The 22980-nt window shown below is 34.8% G+C and overlaps 1 protein-coding gene across 1 annotated transcript in view; it reads right to left on the reverse strand.

Moving 5' to 3' along the window:
• Positions 1–1768: 1768 nt before the first annotated feature.
• The window catches only part of KIFAP3 (kinesin associated protein 3), a 146074-nt gene continuing 124862 nt past the window's right edge, over positions 1769–22980 (reverse strand). Inside the window, exon 20 of the mRNA XM_068985999.1 lies at positions 1769–2172. Coding sequence (XP_068842100.1) covers positions 2064–2172 — 109 coding nt within the window. The 3' untranslated portion in view covers positions 1769–2063. The remainder of the gene's footprint in view (positions 2173–22980) is intronic.

Here is a 22980-nt window from a genome sequence, read left to right on the forward strand (position 1 = left end):
TCTTAAAGTAAATGTGACTTTTAATTTGTAGTCAAAATCTGGTAAGGCCAGGATATCTGGCTTACATATAAAAGGTATTTCTAAAAGTGCCCAAGGCAAAAAACTTTTGTTTTCTTAAGTATGTAAGAATGTTAGGGAATGCATGTAAGAATTAAAGATTTTAAAATTTAAAAAATAAATAAATAAATAAATAAATAAATAAATTCTGTTAAAAAAAAAAAAAAAGAATGTTAGATAGTCTTCCTTATTCCTTTAGTCAAAGTTTCCTTCATAAATAATGCAAAGGTAAATTAGTCCAGGCCTGAGTGGAAAGATCACAATTTCTAAATTTGTAAATTTCTAAAATAAAAATTACAAAAATATATACAGGGAGAATGAACATGTCTGTGTAAATGCTGGAGCCCACCCTCGAAGTGTTATGAATTGTTGTGAATATTCTTCCTAAATCAGTTTATAATAGTATGAAGGAAGTTAAGTTATAGGATGTTTGCTTTATCTCTCTAATAATATCACTTCTTATTCGTATTTATACTTTGTACATATGACAAATAATAAGGCACAATACTTAGTATTAAAGTTATTGCATTGGAAGCAAGTTATGTCACAGATAAATACATAAGTTTGGGAAAGTCATTTAATTTCTCTTGGCATGGTTTTTCCAACTGAAAGGAGTTTGATAGGGTTGTTTCTAAGGCCCTTTCCAGTTTTACTATCCTATAGTTAAAATAGAAACCAAGACAAATAAATACATGTTTTTATAAACACAAAAAATGAATAAATATCAATTATGCTGTGAGTTCAAAGACACAAATCATGTCTTAGATTCATTTATTCCCTAAGGAGCATCATAGACTTTCTTATATGTAGCAAGTGGTAAGAAAATATCTGTTGACTATATTTTAAGTTTATATGTGATTGGTTTCACAAATAAGTAGATGGACTGAATTATTTCAAAGGCTCTTTCCAGTTCTACTAATTTATGCTTAAAATATGAATCAAGTCCAATAAATAGACCAGTGAGATTTTAAATTCTTGTCTTTGATCTACGAATTCACTTCAAAGCCTCATATAATTTCTTCCACAGCAGGTGCTCAAGAAAATATCTGTATATTGTATTTATTTTATTTGCTCTGTTTTTCAAGTAAGTTTTTCCATATTATAACATGAATGAGTTATTTTCACAACTCATTATTATATTTATTTCTACCTATCTCATAAAAACAAGTGAACGAAGGGGAAATGGGTATCTAAGTGAGCAAAATATTTTGTTCTTTAGTTTTTGTCAATGAGACTTATTAGCTTTTCCATACTTTAGACTTCATGAATAATAAAATTTAAAAACCCAATACTAACCTAGTTTCATGTATACTAATATATGTTCTAGGTTTTCTATATTAAAATCAGAAAGACAAAATTAATTTGAATTAACTGCTGAAGAAACTCTACTCACAATGTAATTATGGTATATGTTCCACCATTAATCAAAAAATCACAGTTAATAACTTTGGGAAGCAACCTTTCAGGCACATGGCATGAAATAAAAAAGGTGATATTCTTTTTATAAATTTTAAAGGTAGCACTGTCACGTGAAATACTCAAGAGTTTACAAGGGGGAAAAAAGGGGCAGGAAAAAAATAAAATTTATATGCACTCTATATAAGCATGTAACTCCTAATGAAACTCATTAAATAGAAACACATGATTTTTGCCAATTCATTTGTACTTTATGCTTCTTTTTAATAGAAATTAAGTTAGTCAATTAATGTACATAATGCAGTGTTTGTTTTCCAGTCTAGGTGCTTTTCAGCATTCACTTTTGAGTCTCATGGTAAATGTTACTCAGCATCGAGATGTGGTTTGATGAGTGAACAGGGTCAAGCATCAGCTGTACTTAACACAGGACAGAAGGGGTTCAAGTTAACCTGCAGCTAACAACAGGGAAAATTAAAAAGAGACACAGACCTGCAAATAGTATCAACATGCATTATTAGGCCAAGATTCAAAGTTAACCCAACCCACACAGCTGCCTTCTCAACTGAGAGCACACAAGGAGAGGGATGACTTTATCGAGATCCACAGCCACAGTAGTAAGGTTCATCAGGGCGCAATCCATAAGCTGTGGCAGGGCGTCCAAGAATGCCGACAGACTGGCCAAAGCCATCCACTCCAAGGCTAAGGAGAGAAAGAGGAATAGTCAGTTATATTCTTCATCCCAATGCAGGTCAAGTAAGAGGCCTGGAGATTTACACCTCCGAAATTCTCTCTAGCAGCAAAATAACTTACGTGGCTGGCTATTATTAACTTTTTTCTTTTTTAAATTAGTACAGCCATAAAAATATGTTTATTAATAACTATTTAATTCTAATAACATGTTAAAAATGTTGAAAATCTCTGTCACCAGGCATCATCAGGGCAAACAGAAAGATCAGAAAAGTTTTAATAAATTACATTCACAGATGGCTTATATGCCAGAATATGAAAAGATTTTACATGTTAGCAATTATCAGTAATAGAATACATTGCTAGGAAATGATAAAATTAAAACTAGTAGAGTTTTGCTATTTATAATAAGATCTCTATTCCATAGGACTAACCCACTATTAGTAAGGACATGCAATTGAGTTTTAGCAGTAATCTCTCACTCAGAGCCAAATCATACAAGACTATGACTAAAGAAGATAAGGAATTTTTAAAAATTTGGAAGTTAGCCAGATTTGATATGCAAATTCTTCTTCTGACTCTTCAATGCAAAAAAAAAAAAGACTAAATAGTGCATGTTTTGAGTTATAGCAAGCTGATTATAACAGTAGATTGAAGTTACAAATGTAGATTGAAACACAGATAAACTATTACTTAAAAATTATTTTTTTATCTAATAATAAATTTAGAAGAAAAAACACTTTTAAAGAGTCAGAGAATTATTAAACACTTAGCAAAATGACAAGAGACTTATTTTGCCATGGCAGCTCTAACATGCTCATGCATAGCTCATGCAGTGAATGCTAGTGAGCTTATTTCCAATCAAAAGAAATTATCTATAATGCAGAAATGTAAGCTTTGAAAAATAAATATATTTAAATGATTTAAGATTGTTTGAGATTATGCTAAATGGAAAGACACTTTCCCCTTTATCAGCAAAATCTCAACGATTAAAAAATATATTCATATAGGCAGTAACTTCTCTTACAACATGAGATTAAGTTAAAACAATTTAGAAGTCACTATTAAAATGTTAAGGTTTTAAAAATTTGTGTGCATGTGTTGGATTAGGACTAAATACTAAAAATAAAGGGCATATGTTAATAATTTATGTGAATCTACCTTGCAGGGGAATGGGATTTCTGAAATACAAGGTTTACGTTAGAATCTGTAATGAAAGATCCTGGACAGATCAAACTTTTGGGCTCCTTCTATATCAAAAATCGTGTCTGTTATTTCTAAAAGCTGTTTGAAAATTTTAAGTCTGAATTTTATTTTGAAATGCCACAATGTAAGTATGCCCTTACCACTTTGGTCCCATGAAAAAAAAAAGATTAAATTTTCTGATAAAGGGAAATTATTACCCTAGAGGTAACTTTAAAGATGTTTTAGAAATTAATGGGAGTCCATGACTAGACACCTCTGTATCAGTTTAAAAACAGGAAAAGTTGGCCATTGAAAAATTTTCTCTTGAAGCACTAAGGCTAACAAACACTCACGTAACTAAACAACTCTCAATTATATAAAGGATGACTATATAGCCTGTGGATTTTAGCTCCTTTCCTTTTTCATCTTTCAGCTACTCTCTCCTTATATTTTAAAGCATCTCTTCTGAAGCTAAATAGGAGACTTAGGTAAAACTCGATTTAATTTTGTCTTTATCAGTCTAGCAGCTGTGGTGAGACTACGTTCAAGAACTTGGAAACAAGAGGCATATGATTGATCAGTGAATATATATGTAAAAGTGCCTTCAAAACAGAACATCTCACAACAGAACAATATGACCTCAATTCTATCTAAAACATGATGACGATACTGAGAAGAGAGTCTGTCAGCCATGTTGGCACAGAATAAGCTCTTCAGAGGCAACGCTGTAGTAGAACCAACACAAGCAACTCCTTGGGGTGACTTGTAACATCATCAGGACTACATGACCACTTTGTCAGGCTTGTCCTCATTGAGGAAGGGGCCTTAACAAAGGTTCTGAGTCTGGGGTTATTATATATTCAAACTGCAAAACTATTTTTTATTTCTATGATTAATAAGCAAACGTCTAATTACTGTTTCGTCATATGACCTGCCAATAAGACATTAAGTTTATCTGATAGTTATACTTTCATTGTAAATTGACAAATGGATATTGTTTAATATGTCAGTCACATTTTTCGATAAGAATGATGTATCCCCATGTCAGTGAAAGTAAGACCAAACCTTGAACATCAGAGGTTGAATTTCCAAGCCTGCAGGTTTACTGTGATAAACTTCTATTTATGCACTCAACCCAGTGACAACATACAAGCTGATTTTTTTGAAGTTTCATAAATACCATTTGGGAAAATTTTTCAAATAAAAGAATTTGAAATCAACTCATAAAATGAGTTTTTCTGAAATTATCCATCATGTATCACAGATCAAATTGCTGTTTAAAGAATATTTGAAACACTGTAACCAGTTTGGGTGATACTCTCACATTAAGTCCTACATCCTTTTGTATTATGAAAGATCAATCATATTTCTACAATTAATACCTTCTAAATAAAATTCACTCTGAAATAGAATAGTTTGATTCTTTAGTCACTTATTTGGTTCTAATATAGTGGGGAAGTTAGACTTCTGGGGATGCTAAAACCTGGAGACAGATATTCTTTTGGGACATGTGGACACTTTATTTTCTCCCTTGGCTTAAAGATGTAGCCTTGATAATACTGAATCTGGTTCAAAACCAGGAGAGCCTAATATAAGTTTTCTGAATAGAAGTAGATAGATTATATAAATTCTGCTGGAAAGGGATAGACACATGAAAATAAAAGGAAGTGTCACAGCAAAAACTGGCTTTTCATAATCCACTAAGACTTGAGTTACGCCACTTGCATGCCGTCACCAGGGCCCTTGCGAACCAAGAGAAACTACTGTGATATGCCGTACCTGCTCTTGCCCTGTGTGACCAACCTACTTCAGACAAGAGTTCGTGTATTTGGCTGTTTATATTGGAATTTAATCCAACACTTGCATGTGTGTTTCTGTACACAGGTATTCTCTTCCTGGTACTCCTACCCTATATAAAAACGCTGTGTGTTCCTTTAGATTAGAATATGCCACTACTAGACCACATTTTCTTTACAAGACTAATTATGTGGCGTCATTTAACCTTTACCCTCAACATCCAGATATCATATTTTAGACCTCTCAATTAGAAAAATACCAAAATGCAAATATTGTTTCTTGAAAACATATAATTCTAAAGAGAATGGCTACTGTTTGCTGTGGAAAGACATCTAGGAAAGGTAAGGCCCCCTCCAATCCATTTGCTATATAAGTTTCAGGTCCCAAGAACAATGATTTTGGGGTACTTAGAAAAATAGTTAAGTTCTTCCTGAGTAAAAACATATATTTAAAGTTCAAATTAAAACCACACCTAGGTTTTATTTTTAAACAATCATTTAGAGATCTAATTTAGCAAAAGACTAAATTTCCTGTAATATTTACAAGGCTTCAGAATAAATTTTCAACAGCATTCATTAGAATTCTAAACTTGAGATGATTCAGAGAGGGAGGGAAAAAAGAAATCCAGATATGATAAGTGATGCTTCACATGCAGCACATGACAAGGGGGATGGCAGCCAGTGGGGAGTCCTAGGCACTCCGAGGCGCTGCTGAGACTTCTGTGCCAGAGAAGATGGCATTCCTGTAGAAACAGAAAAATCACCTACCTCTGGCTGTTTGTGAGGCTTAATTAGTGCGTATTTGTAAAGCACTTTGAAATCCTTGGGTGAAAAGTGCTGCATAAGTGAAAAGTATTATCATTATTTTATTAATGTTAGATAAAAGCAATGCAAGTTTTTTCTTCTTTGAAATTTCCACATCAGCAAAACGAATGCAAAGCAAATAATGAATATGTTAGTGGATATTGCAGGAAAAAAAAGGATACACTCAAGTTCTCTTTTCATAGACGCATAGTATCTTTGACTTGCAAACATTCTTAGAAATAATCTATTCTACCCTTTCATTCACAACACCCTTGACAGGGTCTATACAGTTCTTGTCATAACACCTCCATCACACTACACTGTCAAGGCAGTTCGCCCCTTCTATAGACACATCAAACTTTAGAAAGTTCTTTATGACAGTGAGCTGAAATCTGGTTCTATTGGTCCTAGAATTACCTCCTCAAACCACACAAGAAGTCTAATTATTCTTTAATATGACTACTTCACAACTCTCATTTAATCAATCCTCATGACATGATCTCTAAAATCATTTGCTTTCTAAAGCATTTTGATTTTTTTTTCAGTGTTTATCTTAAAGTAAGCTGAAAAGAAGGCAGTACTTATGTGGTCTGAAACCAGCATAGAACATAAAAATGAGATCCTGTTTCTGACTCTTTGCTAATATAGGCCCAAACTGTGTTGATCTTGAACAAAAATTTTAAGGTGTCATTACCACAATATGGCTTACATTGACTGTGTATGTTACAACTGTGTGTAATATACACATGGACACACCTGAAATTGATAACTTAAAACTACCATGTTTAATTTCATGTTTTTAGCTTGGGTCTGTCTTTGGGGATTCTGTTCTCCCTATGCTAAATCTTTTATGACAATATATTTACAAAGGAAAGTGATATATTAATTATCTATCTTTGTGATCCATAAGATAATACTGAAGGCTGGAATTCTTTTGGGATTGTCAAGTGAAAGGATTTAGCATTTTTTGGAGGAAACAGCTCCAGGATATTATAACACTGTATGAAATAATTTAGTAACAGTCTTCTAGAACAGGTCATTCTTTTTATTAATTACTCCAGTATACTGAACATAGAACCAAAATCAGTATGTTTATGTTTATCTTTCTAAGTAGACTGTAAATTTATCATCAGATAAATTTATAATTTCAGCTTAAGTATGATTTGTCATGGGAAGTTTATGTCTATATCCTTTGTACATCCATCCATTCAAACAGTACCTAAGTTTCTATAATGTGCTAAATATAGTGTTGAGAGTCAATGTTAAAAACAAAGGATGTGGTGCTTGGAAGGTAGTAAAATAAATAAGACATGGTCCCTGACCATGGATTGGCAGCAACTAACACAGAAACAAAATCTGAAAATATGTTGTGTTACCCTAGTACATTTATAAATTACTGCAGAGGAGAATAGGATCAAATATTTAATATAATGTGAGAGTATACTAAAGGTTGTATAAATTGTTACAGGAGAATCTCAAGAACTAGAAAGCCTTTATAGAAAACACTTTACCTTTTAATGTATCTGTCACTTCCTGACATAGTAATTTGTTTTTGTCTTTATTTCCTATTAGAATGTAAGCACCATGAATGGTAAGAACTATCTTATCCATTGCTCTCCCACTAGCATTTAATATTGTGTCTGACATGGAATGGGATTTCAAAAAGCATTTGATTGCATGAATGGATGAATCTTAAAGGAAAAGCAGGATTTCCCAAGTGGAAAGAGAATTCCTGGCCATGTGACAGCCTGAGCAAGAGAAAAGGCTGAAGAAGAGCAAACGATTTGTTATGGTTAAAGTCTTAGGTTTGCAATGGAAGCAGTAGCAGGAGATAAAAGGTAGAAAGAAGGAATTTTAAGACTGGATTTTGAAAGCTCTGCATATGCCACGTGCATGTGTTCATGCTAAGTCACTTCAGTTGTGTCTGACTCTTTGTGACCCTATGGATTATAGCCCGCCAGGTTCCTCTGTCCATGGGATTTTCCCAGCAAGAATACCAGAGTGGGTTGCTATGCTTTCCTCCAGGGGATCTTCCCAACTCAGGGACTGGACCTGCATCTCTTAATCTCCGTATTGGCAGGCGTGTTCTTTACCACCAGCACCACCTGTGAAGCCCTCATATGCCACACTAAGAATCAAATACTTCTGGAGAATTGTCAGTGGTTTTTAAGAAGGGAAACAATATACTTCTGTGTTTTAGAAAGATAACTGGGGTGACAAGCAGTTGAGAAGCAACAGCACGGGGAACATTTAAGAGAATATTAAGGCTGTCCATATGTGAGGTACCGCAAGTCTGTAGAGGCAATGGCAGAACTAACTACGATCAGATACACTATATTTCATGACAAAAAGGTATCTTTTCTCTTTTGAAATGGATTTTTAAGCTATACCTTTACTATTTGTTAACTGAGAATGAAGAGAAAGAATTTCAAAAATGGCCAAAAGTTTGAAGCTATAGTTAACTGGAATGAAACATTTTCCCTTTAACATGGGAATATGTTTCATCAAATAACTAAGAGGCTGTAGTACTCCATGTATTAATAGAAGAAATCAGATTGTAGAAGCAGTTTGTCTTTTTATTGAATAGGAAGAGTTCGGTTATTCTGGCAGAGAGAAACATATTTTTTTCTGGAAATTCATACACATAGCAACAAGAGAAGTGTGGATTGAATGAGATAATGCCTATAAAACTATACCTAACACTTGTATTTGTTGTTGTTGTTGAGTCGTTAAGCCGTGTTCAACTCTTGAGACCCAATAGACTGTAGCCCGCCAGGCTTCTCTGTCCATGGGAATTCTCAGGAAAGAATACTAGAGTGGGTTGCCATTTCCTTCTCCAGGGGATCTTCCCGACCCAGGGATCAAACTTGCGTCTCCTGTACTGGCAAGTGGATTCTTTACCACTGAGCCACCTTTGAATACAATACAAATGAGCCACATTTATATGCATTATAAATAATGCTGCATTATTTAATCAAAATCTAAGTGTGTGCAATTTACAGACCTACCACTAGATGGAGAGCTTGCTTTATCACTGAGTAGCACTTTTACAAAGTGTAAAGCAAGCTTTATCAAATTTAAGCTTCTCAGCATATTTAACATTGACAGAATGTGGTTTCCATTGTTTTTTCATATAATTTATATCTTCAATTTATATATTTGATATAATTTAGTTAAGCAGTTGAGTTAAATAGGAATCTCTTATCATTCATTTACAGAAAGTTTTATGAATGAGGCCTATGAAAAGAACAGAAGATGCTGATTGTCCCGGACACTGAAAAATGTACTGCCTTTATAATGTTAAAGTACTACTGTCACAGGAAAGCTTCTAAAATTATCATTTAACTTGTCAATAACACTTTGTTTCTATAAGTGTATATACAGTAGATAGATCTTTTAGGTTGCTCAAAGGTGTTACTTTTTGCTTTTGGCTTGAGCCTTTGTATTACTGAGAACATGAGTAGAGTGAAGCAGTCTTTTAATGAGTTTCACCAATACGTATCATTTAGCTGACACGTTCCATTTGGTTTTCTTTTAATCTTTTATATGTATGATTGTCACTTTTTCCTTTATTCTGATAAAATTAAATGGCTAGAGAATCTTAAAAAATCCTATTTTTCGTGAAATCAAACTAAGTAATATTTTCCTCAAAATTAAGGGTAAATGATAGTAGGAGTGGGAGGTTGTATTTAATGTAAAAATTTGGAACTTACTAATAATTTTTTTTGGAAAAGACACCTATCAGTTCTAAGGGGAAAATACCACCTCAGGGACAAATCCTTTCTATTTAGTTACCCTACTGAGATGCTTCAGATAAAAACCAATTTGTACTAATGATAGAGAAAGCATATGTAAAATAGTCATTGATTTATTTCAAATGGAAAGAAGTTCCATTTCATGGACACTCTTCTAATATCATTCAATTTACACTTATTATACATCTTACTATGTTATTTAACCCATCTTCAAAGCCTAGTTTAATGATTATATTTTTCATGTGGAGATATTACAGTTGGTACTTTTTTCATATTATATTATCTGGCCCTTTTTATTTTTAAGAAACTCTTACAATCTCATTTAGATTCTTATATTAACTCTAGTTCTTGGGTATCCTAGGTCTTTCGCCATTGCTTCCGACATTTCTTCATGACAGTCTCTTTCTTCATGAGCTTCATAATTTTTCACTGTGTTCAACTTTAGGTTTTTTTGTTGTTTCTTGCCTGTCTGCTAGCTGTTAGAGCTTGGGAATACTTCTACTGAGAGGTTCCATATTTATCATACATCAAGGTCCTGGGATTTCACTGTCCTGAAACCATTTGAAAGATAATTTCTTGACTTGGGGTTTCCTGAACTAGATGTATAAATTCTGACCCCACATTTTTGCATGGAGCAAGTGTATGATTCCTCTCCCTCATGAGTGACTATCTTCCCCATCTAAGACCCTATCTAGGGTCTGAGGGCAGAAGACAAGTTTTAGTTACTTTTCTGGGCTGGTGAATTAAAATCATCTAGTCCTCTTTTCAACTGAAGAGAAAAAGGCAGCTCTTTGAAGTTCCAGGCTGTATGTAGGGAATTTAGAATTCTGTTTTATCTTTCTATACCATGTAAGCTATACCTAGTTCAATATTCTTGTGGTAGTTATCTTTAGTGTGTGTGTCATGTAGGGTTATATTCTACCTTTTCTGTATCTATATAGGAAGGGGTACCCAAGTCAGGTCAGCTTACCATCTTGCTGGAGTCCCTTCTACTTTATTCTTATTAGTCTGCTTTGTACATCAAAGGAAAGAATGTATAAGTCCTATATTTCTGCAACTCAAAACTGGCTTTCTTGAACAGAACAGTGACTTGAAAGAAATGGCTGGAGCTGACAGAAGATATTTTCTTTTCTCTTATCTGTACCAGTATTGTAGCGTCCTAATAGGTGCCTCATAGAAGTTGTCAGATGTGACTGTGATGCTGGAGTTAATCCTTACTGAAACCTATAATGGTCTCAAAATTTCTAGAGCCATCTTTTAATGAAAGTATACCATCTTGTAATCTTTAACTTGAATTTCTTCAATTTAGTACAGGACTTCTTGAAATTAGCAGTTCTATAATATCAAGCAATGCCTCAGTTCACACTACCAAATGTTAAGGGAACTTGCTGAGCTGCTTAAGTAACCCCTAGGTCAATAAACTGAGTCATTAGCACCTCTTTTAAAGAATTGTTTATCTGTTACTGGTTCAACATTTATATAATCTGTCATAATACTTTGGTTTTTTTAAGGTACAAAAATTACTGCTGTAGGCTTAAAGTAGAGAGTTTAAGTAGCGATGTTTTCACAGTGATAGTTTGACCATACTGTCTGGTACCGAGTGAGTTAAAGCCTGAACACCACAGCTAATTACTATATAATGCTAACCTTAGTTGCTGGTTCATTTTGAGACTCTTTAAAATATGAACTGTGTATTTTACCCCTATGCACTCTCTTAATGATTTGTTTTTTTAGACTGAAATCACTTCCAGCCATCAGTTAGGCTCTTGGTCTCTACATATGCACTTCTCTAAGCACAAATATTTCTTTTTCCTATTGGTCTGCCAGCTCTGTCAGAGCAAATTTCACTTTAAACTAAATGCTATGATACTTAAAACCTCTTGGATTACTCAGGCTGCTAGTGTGATCTATGACCTTCCAAGAATGACAGCTGAACTTTCCAATTTGCTTATACTGCTTGGGGAACTAAAAGCACATGCCAAGGAGAAAAATGTTTCTGATGTTGAACAGAGAGGAGAGTTCTTGCTGGAGGTGGGAGCAGGAGACTATTAAGTCCTGAAAAATACTAATAAGAAATGAAAAGAAACTAAACACGCTGTAAAGTCTAAGAGCTCGAGCGTAATTCAAAAGTTAATGCTGCCATTAAAAACTTTTTAGTCCAGTTAAAATATGAATAATGACCTTCAGTTACTGAAGTTTAAACACCAACCAGAATCTTAGGAAGATAATGCACTATCAAAATGAACAAGTTCAAGAGATGGAACCAAAATGATCACAAATACCATACCTAATGGGCTATATCAACTCCCCATCATTCTTTAAAAAACGCACAGAAACCTGACATCTAGATATAATCGAAGAGGTAAGGTAATATATCTAATATTCATGCTACCCCTACTGACATATCAGTCTCCTCGAAATTAAAAATTAATGTTATGCTTCTGGTAAAATCTGGTCTCCAAAGTCCTTAAATAAATTATTAATACAGTTTGGGAATATTTTTTTATAGTTTTGAAACTTTTAACTTTTACTACCTTTCATAAGAGGTACACAAATGTCAGTTGTAAAAAAAAACTTAAAAATCTTATCAAATATATGTTAATGTAAAGTTTCTAATTTATGCCCTACTCTACTTATTTATTTATTTGTCTCAGTAATTTTTAGGCTTCAGTTCAGTTCAGTTCAGTTGCTCAGTCGTGTCTGACTCTTTGTGACCCCATGGATTGCAGCACACCAGGACTCCCTGTTAGAATCACCATCTCCCGGAGTTCACTCAGACTCATGTCCATCGAGACAGTGATGCCATCCAACCATCTCATCCTCTGTCGCCCTCTTTTCCTCCTGCGCCCAATCCCTCCCAGCGTCAAAGTCTTTTCCAGTGAGTCAACTCTTCGTATGAGGTGGCCAAAGTACTGGAGCTTCAGCTTTAGCATCATTCCCTCCAAAGAACACCCAGGGCTGATCGCCTTCAGAATGGACTGGTTGGATCTCCCTGCAGTCCAAGGGACTCTCAGGTGTCTTCTCTAACACCACAGTTCAAAAGCATCAATTCTTCGGCACTCAGCTTTCTTCACAGTCCAACTCTCACATCCATACATGACCACTGGAAAAACCATAGCCTTGACTAGACAGACCTGTGCTGGCAAAGTAATGTCTCTGCTTTTGAATATGCTATCTAGGTTGGTCATAACTTTTCTTGCAAGGAGTAAGCATCTTTTTATTTCATGGCTGCAGTCACCATCTGCAGTGATTTTGGAGCCCCCAAATATAAAGTCTGACACTGTTTCCCCATCTATTTCCCATGAAGTGATGGGATCAGATGCCATGATCTTTGTTTTCTGAATGTTGAGCTTTAAGCCAACTTTTTCACTCTCCTTTCACTTTCATCAAGAGGCTTTTTAGCTCCTCTTCACTTTCTGCCATAAGCGTGGTGTCATCTGCATATCTGAGGTTATTGATATTTCTCCCGGCAATCTTGATTCCAGCTTGTGCTTCTTCTAGCCCAGCATTTCTCATGATGTACTCTGCACAGAAGTTAAATAAGCAGGGTGACAGTATACAGCCTTGACGTACTCCTTTTCCTATTTGGAACCAGTCTGTTGTTCCATGTCCAGTTCTAACTGTTGCTTCCTGACCTGCATATAGGTTTCTCCAGAGGCAGGTCAGGTGCTCTGGTATTCCCATCTCTTTCAGAATTTTCCAGTTTCTTGTGATCCACACAGTCAAAGGTTTTGGCATAGTCAATAAAGCAGAAATAGATGTTTTTCTGGAACTCTCTTGCTTTTTTGATGATCCAGCGGATGTTGGCAATTTGATCTCTGCTTCCTCTGCCTTTTCTAAAACCAGCTTGAATATCTGGAAGTTCACGGTTCACGTATTGCTGAAGCCTGGCTTGGAGATTTTTGAGCATTACTTTACTAGTGTGTGAGATGAGTGCAATTGTGCAGTAGTTTGATTCTTTGGCAATTCTTTGGCATTGCCTTTCTTTGGGATTGGAATGAAAACTGACCTTTTCCAGTCCTGTGGCCACTGCTGAGTTTTCCAAATTTGCTGGCATATTGAGTGAAGCACTTTCACAGCATCATTTTTCAGGATTTGAAATAGCTCAACTGGAATTCCATCACCTCCACTAGCTTTGTTTGTAGTGATGCTTTCTAAGGCCCACTTGACTTCACATTCCAGGATGTCTGGCTCTAGGTGAGTGATCATACCATCGTGATTATCTTGGTCGTGAAGATCTTTTTTGTACAGTTCTTCTGTGTATTTTTGCCACCTCTTCTTAATATCTTCTGCTTCTGTTAGGTCCATACAATATCTGTCCTTTATCGAGCCCATCTTTGCATGAAATGTTCCCTTGATATCTCTAATTTTCTTGAAGAGATCTCTAGTCTTTCCCATTCTGTTGTTTTCCTCTATTTCTTTGCATTTTTAGGCTTAGCAGCCTTCAAATTACCTTTGGCTAATAAAAATCAAATGGTGATTGATAAAGACCTTTTTTCATAGCTAAATCAAACTAAGTAATATTTTTATAAAATTGAGGGCACAAATATGGATACTAGAAACTATATTTAAACAAATTAAAAGTACATGTTTTTAACTTGATTCTAAATGAGTTTATAATATCAAATATACGAGCATTTCCTTACATTATGACATTCTGTTCTTTAATAAGAAGATTGATTTATTCTTTAAATTCTATAGTGCTTTACAATTTTCAAATTTCATACACATGATTTCCCATGATCCAATAAAAACACCTTTGCCCCCACCCACATCTTGCCTCTCCCCTCCCCCTTTCCTCTGGTAACCACTAGTCTGTTCTCTATATCTGCGAGTCTGCATTTTTGTTTTATTCACTAGTTTGCTGTATATTTTAGATTCTGCATAGAAGTGACATCATACCGTATTTACTTTTTTCTTTGTCTGACTTATTTCACTTAGCATAATTAAAACATATATTGGGCAGTGATATACAGGTATTTTCAGCCACTAACTCAGTAGTTTCAGTAATCAATACAGGTCAGATAAATATTCAATAGTTATTTAGTGCCTTCTAGAGCACTTAGGATCTCAGAACATTACATAATATACCAATATTGCATTTAGCACTAGAAGAACAGGTACTAAAGTAAATCTCTACTCAAATTTATAAACGCTCTTGGTTCCTGAGAATGCATTTATTATGTTATAGGTCTGTACAAAAGAAGGTAAATTCATTTTCTACTTATGTCTAAGGCTAATTTTTGGTTGTCAAGATACAACCTGATTGAAACCATCCTGGTCAACCAGGTTGCAGTCTTGTGATGATGAAACAAGGTATTTCTAATATTTTCTTCATAAGATGGGGCTAAGCACCTTTTGCAAGAATTGACAAGCAAATTCAGTGCAGACTGGAATGCAGAAGTATACGATTCTAAAGATTACTTTTCTGACTTGTGTCCCCTTACTATATTTTAAATTGAAGTTATTATTTTCAAAGCAACATAAGGAAACACAGTTTTTTTCTTTAATCACTGATGTAAATGGCTTTTTTCCCCCTGTGATTATGTTTACAAATTCAGCAAAACAAACTTAAGTATGAGCTTATCAACAACTCCTGCATTTTATTAAAGTTAGTGGGGTGTGATGACCTCAAAACGAGAATATCTGGATATGATTTATGTCTCTACTGATATAACTTGTTTCGGTCTGTATCTGTAACTTTCTTTGTCATGACTTTTTTTGTGTGTGTGGTAAAATAAGAATAATGGCTATCCCTTTTAACATCTCTCTGCCTTGAGATTATTGTATTTCCAAGTCTCTTACAAGAACAGTACAAAGACTCTTATAGCATGTATTTGGTGTTGTTATTGTTATGACATATGAAAATGATAGAACCTTCCCCTAAAAATACTTAAGAAATTCTGGCTCCTGCCATATAATCCAGACTGTTAAGAGATACTCTGTCATACTTGGCATGCTTCTTACACATGCTTTCTGTTTGCCTTTACAGAGCTCTTACATAATTCATAAAGATTTATGCCAACACATAGGCAACTAATTGTTGTTGCACTAAAATAATGCCATGGCCAATCATATCTTTCTTTACCATAGTGAGACTGGACTGCTTATATAAATAAAATTATTCAATCAAAATCCTTCAGATGCTATGTCAAGATTGATGCAAATGATACAGCACCTTTAGGGATGAATAATATGGGGAAAGTCTCTTTACATGCTTTTTCAATATTATAAAAATATTCTGGGAGTTTATTTTGAAAGTAGTAAATCAAGGATAAAGTTTTTAGTTATTCCACACAAATCACCACTTCCCACATTGCATAAGTTCCTGTACTTAGGTTTACTGCTACAGTGCTGGCTTTTCTTTGAAAAGGGCACAGGGTTATAAAAGTGTTTAGGGTGGGTATTTTCATTCTGTGATGTTCGCTGTCTTGGGATTGTGCCAACCTGACAATATGGGATATATAAGCAAAGCTGGGCAACTATGAGGAGAATTCTTCAGAGAGATGGAAATGTACCATACATTTCTGAGATCACAGGCAGTACAGGGTTTTAAGTAGTATTTCCAACGGGCACACAGGTATATTAGTTATTTCAAGTATAAAGGACAAGGAAAGATTAAAAATTGATTTAAAATGATGATGGTGCCCACCTGCTGATGGAAAATACTATTTCCTTGCCCCAGATTTTAGAAGAAAAAGGCAAGATGCAACTGTAGGATATTGACATAGTTTCTGTTTTCCCTTAGTATATACAGGGAATGAGTTGAGCTATAATCACCCAATATTATAAAGCCCTTAAAATCCAGAAATCTTAAAAAAATAAAACATTTTGAGACTTTTAAGAATTCCTGCCTTTTACTACCTCAAAAGAGATCTCAGCATGGAGTTTAAGCACCCAAGTGAATACAGCTTTATGGGGTTTCTTGTATCAGTTTAAGTTACAGTTGTAATTTAAAAATTTACTTGCCTAACTATGATCATAGAAGCCTCCTCCCATCCTTTCACATTTGAGGGGCTCTAAATTAGCCACTTGAAATTGTCCACACAAATCTGGATCCCTTTTTAAGACTGCTTTGCCTTTTAAGTTCTGACAGGCCAATAAAGAGGTGCTTTGTTTTTGGCTGGAAAAACCTGAAATGGAAAGAATTTCTGAAAAAGTGGGATGTATCAACTTTAGATAAAGCTAAACATAAAAGACTGGCTTAAAAATATATTAAAGTATGTTATATTATTTGATACAGAATGCAGACTTATGTCCACAAATGAGATGATATTCAGAAAATCATTAACTATGCTCCTCTCTATACATCTATTCAAAAGACTATTTAAAACCTTTAATTTTGACTGTAGGCACAAGAAAGTATTTGTTGGTTATGCCTCTCTAGTCTGAAATATGTAGCTTTTATGTAAAAACCAACATAGACATACATAGGTTTTTATGTTCACCAATAATTAACTTTAATGATAAAAGTATAAAGTTGAGAAAAATACTAATCATTCTTTTCAAATACAAAAACAAAGCATCATTTGAAAATAGATTCTATAGCAGAGTGTCACATTTGTCTCTCCAAAGTAGATCTGAGTTATATTTAGTTGGCAGAGCCATTGAATACTTAATGAGATTACGAAGTGATTTGGGCTACCACGGAAAAACTTCATATTGGCCTAAAATTCCAACAAGTAAATGAAGGGGGTGACAGAGGATGAGATGGCTGGATGGCATCACTGACTCAATGGACATGAGTTTGAGCAAACTCTGAGAGCTAGTGAAGGACAGGGAAACCTGGTGTGCTGTAGTACATGGGTTCACAGAATTGGACATGACTTAGAGACTGAACAACAATAAAACCTACAGGATTATAGCTCATAGTTAATCCCCTGAATTCCAGAGTTCCCTTCCATAACCCTCAATGGAGGCTTAACTGCCTTTTTTAAAAAATGAGAAGATCTAATGCATTTTAACAAATCTAAAACTCTTTCACTTAAAATTTTTTAGAATTCATCAACAGCTATGATATCAGCATTAAAAAAAGTTCAAAGGCTAAACTGTTTTATCTCTCATTTCCTTGGGAATATCTACCTACTTATACCTACCTCCTTCCTTCCCCATCTACCTTACTATGTAAAATGAAAGCTTTCTACTGAGTAAACCTTTGCTCATGAGATGGGAGATATCAGAAAGTAACATTTACATCAAGCTCTTTGACACAATGTCTCTTCAAATCTCACTATTCAAATTATGTTTTGTAGGACACTGACATGTTTCTTTTTCTTCCAAGGAGTAAGGGTCTTTTAATTTCATGGCTGCAATCACCATCTGCAGTGATTTTGGAGCCCCCAAAAATAAAGTCTGACACTGTTTCCCCGTCTATTTCCCATGAAGTGATGGGACCAGATGCCATGATCTTTGTTTTCTGAATGTTGAACTTTAAGCCAACTTTTTCACTCTCCTCTTTCACTTTCATCAAGAAGCTTTTTAGTTCCTCTTCACTTTCTGCCATAAGCGTGGTGTCATCTGCATATCTGAGGTTATTGATAATTCTCCCGGCAATCTTGATGCCAGCTTGTGCTTCTTCCAGTCCAGCGTTTCTCGTGATGTACTCTGCATAGAGGTTAAATAAGCAGGGTGACAGTATACAGCCTTGACGTACTCCTTTTCCTATTTGGAACCAGTCTGTTGTTCCATGTCCAGTTCTAACTGTTGCTTCCTGACCTGCATATAGGTTTCTCCAGAGGCAGGTCGGGTGCTCTGGTATTCCCATCTCTTTCAGAATTTTCCACAGTTTATTGTGATGCACACAGTCAAAGGCTTTGGCATAGTCAATAAAGCAGAAATAGATGTTTTTCTGGAACTCTCTTGCTTTTTTGATGATCCAGCGGATGTTGGCAATTTGATCTCTGCTTCCTCTGCCTTTTCTAAAACCAGCTTGAACATCTGGAAGTTCACGATTCATGTATTGCTGAAGCCTGGCTTGGGGAATTTTGAGTATTACTTTACTAGTGTGTGAGATGAGTGCAATTGTGTGGTAGTTTGAGCATTCTTTGGAAGAAAAGTTATGACCAACCTAGAGAGCATATTCAAAAGCAGAGACATTACTTTGCCAACAAAGGTCAGTCTAGTCAAGGCTATGATTTTTCCTGTGGTCATGTATGGATGTGAAAGTTGGACTGTGAAGAAAGCTGAGTGCCGAAGAATTGATTCTTTTGAACTGTGGTGTTGGAGAAGACTCTTGAGAGTCCCTTGGACTGCAAGAAGATCCAACCAGTCCATTCTGAAGGAGATCAACCCTGGGATTTCTTTGGAAGGAATGATGCTAAAGCTGAAACTCCAGTACTTTGGCCACCTCATGCGAAGAGTTGACTCATTGGAAAAGACTTTGACGCTGGGAGGGATTGGGCGCAGGAGGAAAAGAGGATGACCGAGGATGAGATGGCTGGATGGCATCACCAACTCGATGGACGTGAGTTTGAGTGAACTCCGGGAGTTGGTGATGGACAGGGAGGCCTGCGTGCTGCGATTCCTGAGGTTGCAAAGGTTCGGACATGACTGAGCGACTGAACTGACTGATGGACGTGTTTCTAAAGAGGCATTCTACTACATAGGTACAAAAAGCTGTTGTGTGAATCAGTCCCTCCAAAGTGCTTACTGTTATAATGAAGTAACTGAATTCTAGTGAATCACCAGAGCATTAAGGAGCAGTATTATTAAACAGTCTATGTGAAACTCAGAAGGTTGTATTTTAATAATAATGTGATTCTTTGCCAAATATTGCACTGCTTAGTTTAAAATGCAAAAATATTAATCTGTTTACTTGTCTAAGAAAATTCATCACAATATCTTTAAAAATTATTTTTATTTTTTCTGGTTTTGAAATATTATTGACATATAATATTGTCATTAGATTATCTTTTTTCTTCTGGAAGAAAATGTTAAAGGTATAATCTTTTGTAACAGAAGTTAAGTTAACAAATAGCATGCTCTTAAAAAAGTATCTAAGATATTATGGCATTCTTCTCTAATGATTAATTGGTGTTGTCTAAAGATTAAGGACAAGTAAAAAATGTTTAAGACATTTATGTCAGTGGGACACACACACACATTTAATCAAGGTGTGAGAACAATATAAAAGTTGGCAGGAACATGTAAAAGACCACTGATATATAAAAACTGACACTGTACTTAGTATTAATTATTTAATTATTTTTCTAAGCCTGATAATACTGTTACCTTTAAAAATCTTTTTAAAGATTGAAATAAAGAATAATAAATAGGATATTTTAAGTCATTTCAAAAAACTATATTTTAACCCTGAACTATATATATCCTTCTCAATGGGAAAAGGATTATTTCTTATTGATTTTTATCCTTTGAGCCCATCCAAGTGTTTCTAAATTAAAAAGGTTACTGAATAAAATAAATTTTAAATGTTAAAAATAAAACATTAAATGTATATTCTTACTTCAATTGTATTTTTATTTAATACTCTATAAAGTTATCTTCATTCATCATCACAGAAACTTCAAGTAAAAATTAAAAGTATCTTTTGGAAATAAAATAATCTCCAATAGTATATAATCTGTACTTCTGATAAACTGATTATCAACAGGTCAACTAGTTAAGACCCAATAATAAAGTAACAAGATCAAAAAACCTTTTATTAATTTTAAATATGTGGTAAAATTTGTTTCTACAAAACATAGGCTATGTGACACTGAAAACTAATATAAAACTTGTAATATTGGGACATTACAAGTTTCTTTTGACAATAATTTTTTTAAAGCAAGAGAAAGCTTACGCTCAGTATAGATGGTACTTTTCAGTATAGGTATATTCAGCTGGATATGCGGTAGTGTAACACATGTGCACTAGGATTTTCTTAACTCAATCATAACAATCGAGGCAATCACCTTTATGTATACAAATTACTGCAATTAAAAAGGCAGTTTTTTATGTTATGTAGGTTACTAAAAACTTTCCTATTTAGCTTAGGCTCCTACCAACAACTTTATATTACAAGTACATAATACTATATATACATCTTGATTATATATTTAATAAATACTACACATTGTGCATTTGAAATGATCTGATTTACATTTTAAAAAGATCACAATGGTTAGTCTGGGGAAAAAATGGATTGCAAGAGAAGGTAAATATGGAAGCAGGGAGGTCAGGAGGCTATTCTGAATGGTTCAGGTGACAGATGATGGTGGCGTGGACTAGGGTACTAATGGTGGATATGGAAAGAAAAGGCCAAGTTTGAGACAGTCTAGTAATGAAAACAACAGGACTTGCAGATGATTTGCACTGGAGATAGTGGTAATAGTGAAGAAAAGGGAGGAACCAGGGGAAACTCCTAAGTTTATGGTTTGAACTTTGGTTGATGGTGACATTTGCTTAAGTGGAAGATTAGAGCAGGCACCTATTTGCATGTGGGAAACCAAAAGCTGTCTCATGATTTTACTAAACATTCAATTGGGTATGTTAAATACAAGAATAAAGCTGGTGCTCAGAGGAGAGGTATCAGATAAAAATACAAGCCTTTAGATAGTATTAACATTTAATGACATGGGATCTGGATGAAATCCTCTATCTAGGTCATGGGTGCAATTAGAGAAGAGGGCTCCCGAAAATGATAGGGATAGAGAACAGGGTTGAAGTTCTACAGTAACCAGCATTTAATGGTGAAAAGGAAGTGGCATATCCAGCAGAGAACACTGGGAAGGAATGGGGAAGATCCTAGGAAGAAAGTTAAATGGGGTGCTTTGAAAGTTGAAAAAGGGCCAGTTTCAAAAAGCAGGGCCTGGACATGTGTGTCAAACACTGCTGAGAGTTAAAGACGAGAAAGGTCCATGGATTTGGCAATTTGAAACTTACGAGTGTTCTGGGCAAAACTGGAGAAACAGAAGAGTGAATGAGAGTCTTTTGAGATGTACTGTATGAAGAGAAATGAGAAATGGGTAGAGGCTGGAATGTGATGTTGGGGCAAAGAGTTTAACTTTGGAGATTCCACACTGAGTTTATATGCAGACAGGAATGATTTGGTAGAAGGGAGAAGAAGGATGACATGAAAGAAGACCTCAGGAAGGCAAGAAGGGATGGGGTTCCAAGTGAAATGAATCAACTGCACTTGAAGGAAAAGGCACTTTCTTCACTGTAATAGAAGGAAGAGAGTGATGTGGAGTAAAAGTAAGAATAGACACCTGGAGGTAAGGAGATAACCTTGGGCAAGCTGCTTAACTCAATAAGCTTTGGTTTCCCTAATGTCTCCTTCTCTGAGTTGTTGTGAAGATCAAATTAGAGAAGGGATATAACAATAGCAATTAGCATACTGTCTGGCACTCAGTAAATAAATTTCAATAAATGCCGCATTATCATTAATCAGCATATCTCAAATTATAGACAGATTTGAAACAACTTTAGAGAATAACATTTTAAATAATACAATTAGAATAAAGACTAAGTCTGTATGGCATTGAAGCCTGCATGTTTCTGTTCCATTCTAGCAATTTCATTTAAAATTGGACTGGATGGTTTACGTTATAGAAATGAACTTTTTGGAGCAGTTTCACTCATTTAAGATTTTTCTTTCACTTTTTAAAGACCAACAAAAACTTAAAAAAATTGTTTTGTGCAGGAATTTTCTGTGAACTTTCATGTCCAGAATTTTGAATGGGTTATGGACTGTCTGATGCAGATTTAAAAGTAGTAGAAAAACAAAGAAGTAAACTACTTAACAGCCCCCAATACCCTCAAAAACAGAGTCTAAAAATTCTGCTTTAGTTTCCATCATTTTTTTCCCACATGCAAACTTTCATGTTATAGTCTAACTACACGTAGATAGGCTTATTTGGAAACACTAATTCTAAAAGCACAAGCTACAGTTTTAAAGTTCAACATTTCTACATTATATCAAATATCTTCTGAAAAGACAAGGGTAGTGCTATACATCCCTTTCTCTTCAAATTTTCATGCCATTCTTTTTTCTTACCCTTCTCCTCTTATTGGGGTAACTAACAGGCACTTTATCCAAAGTGGGTCCTCTGTTTTATCAGAAGATCTGACTCTACTTCCCCAATTTAGAATCTTATTCTGTGCCTCAACATAGTTTTCAGTTGTTTTTAATGACAGTTATATAAATCAATGAACTGGTATTACACACTGCTGATGAAAATAGAAATAATTTATTTTGTGAAAACAAACGGCTATAACAGAAACTGACTTCACTGGTGAGAAACCAGAAGCAGATTTCTTTTACATATTTTATATTTCCTATT

The sequence above is a fragment of the Capricornis sumatraensis genome, chromosome 14 (assembly GCF_032405125.1).
Source record: "Capricornis sumatraensis isolate serow.1 chromosome 14, serow.2, whole genome shotgun sequence".
In the NCBI taxonomy this organism is placed as follows: domain Eukaryota; kingdom Metazoa; phylum Chordata; class Mammalia; order Artiodactyla; family Bovidae; genus Capricornis; species Capricornis sumatraensis.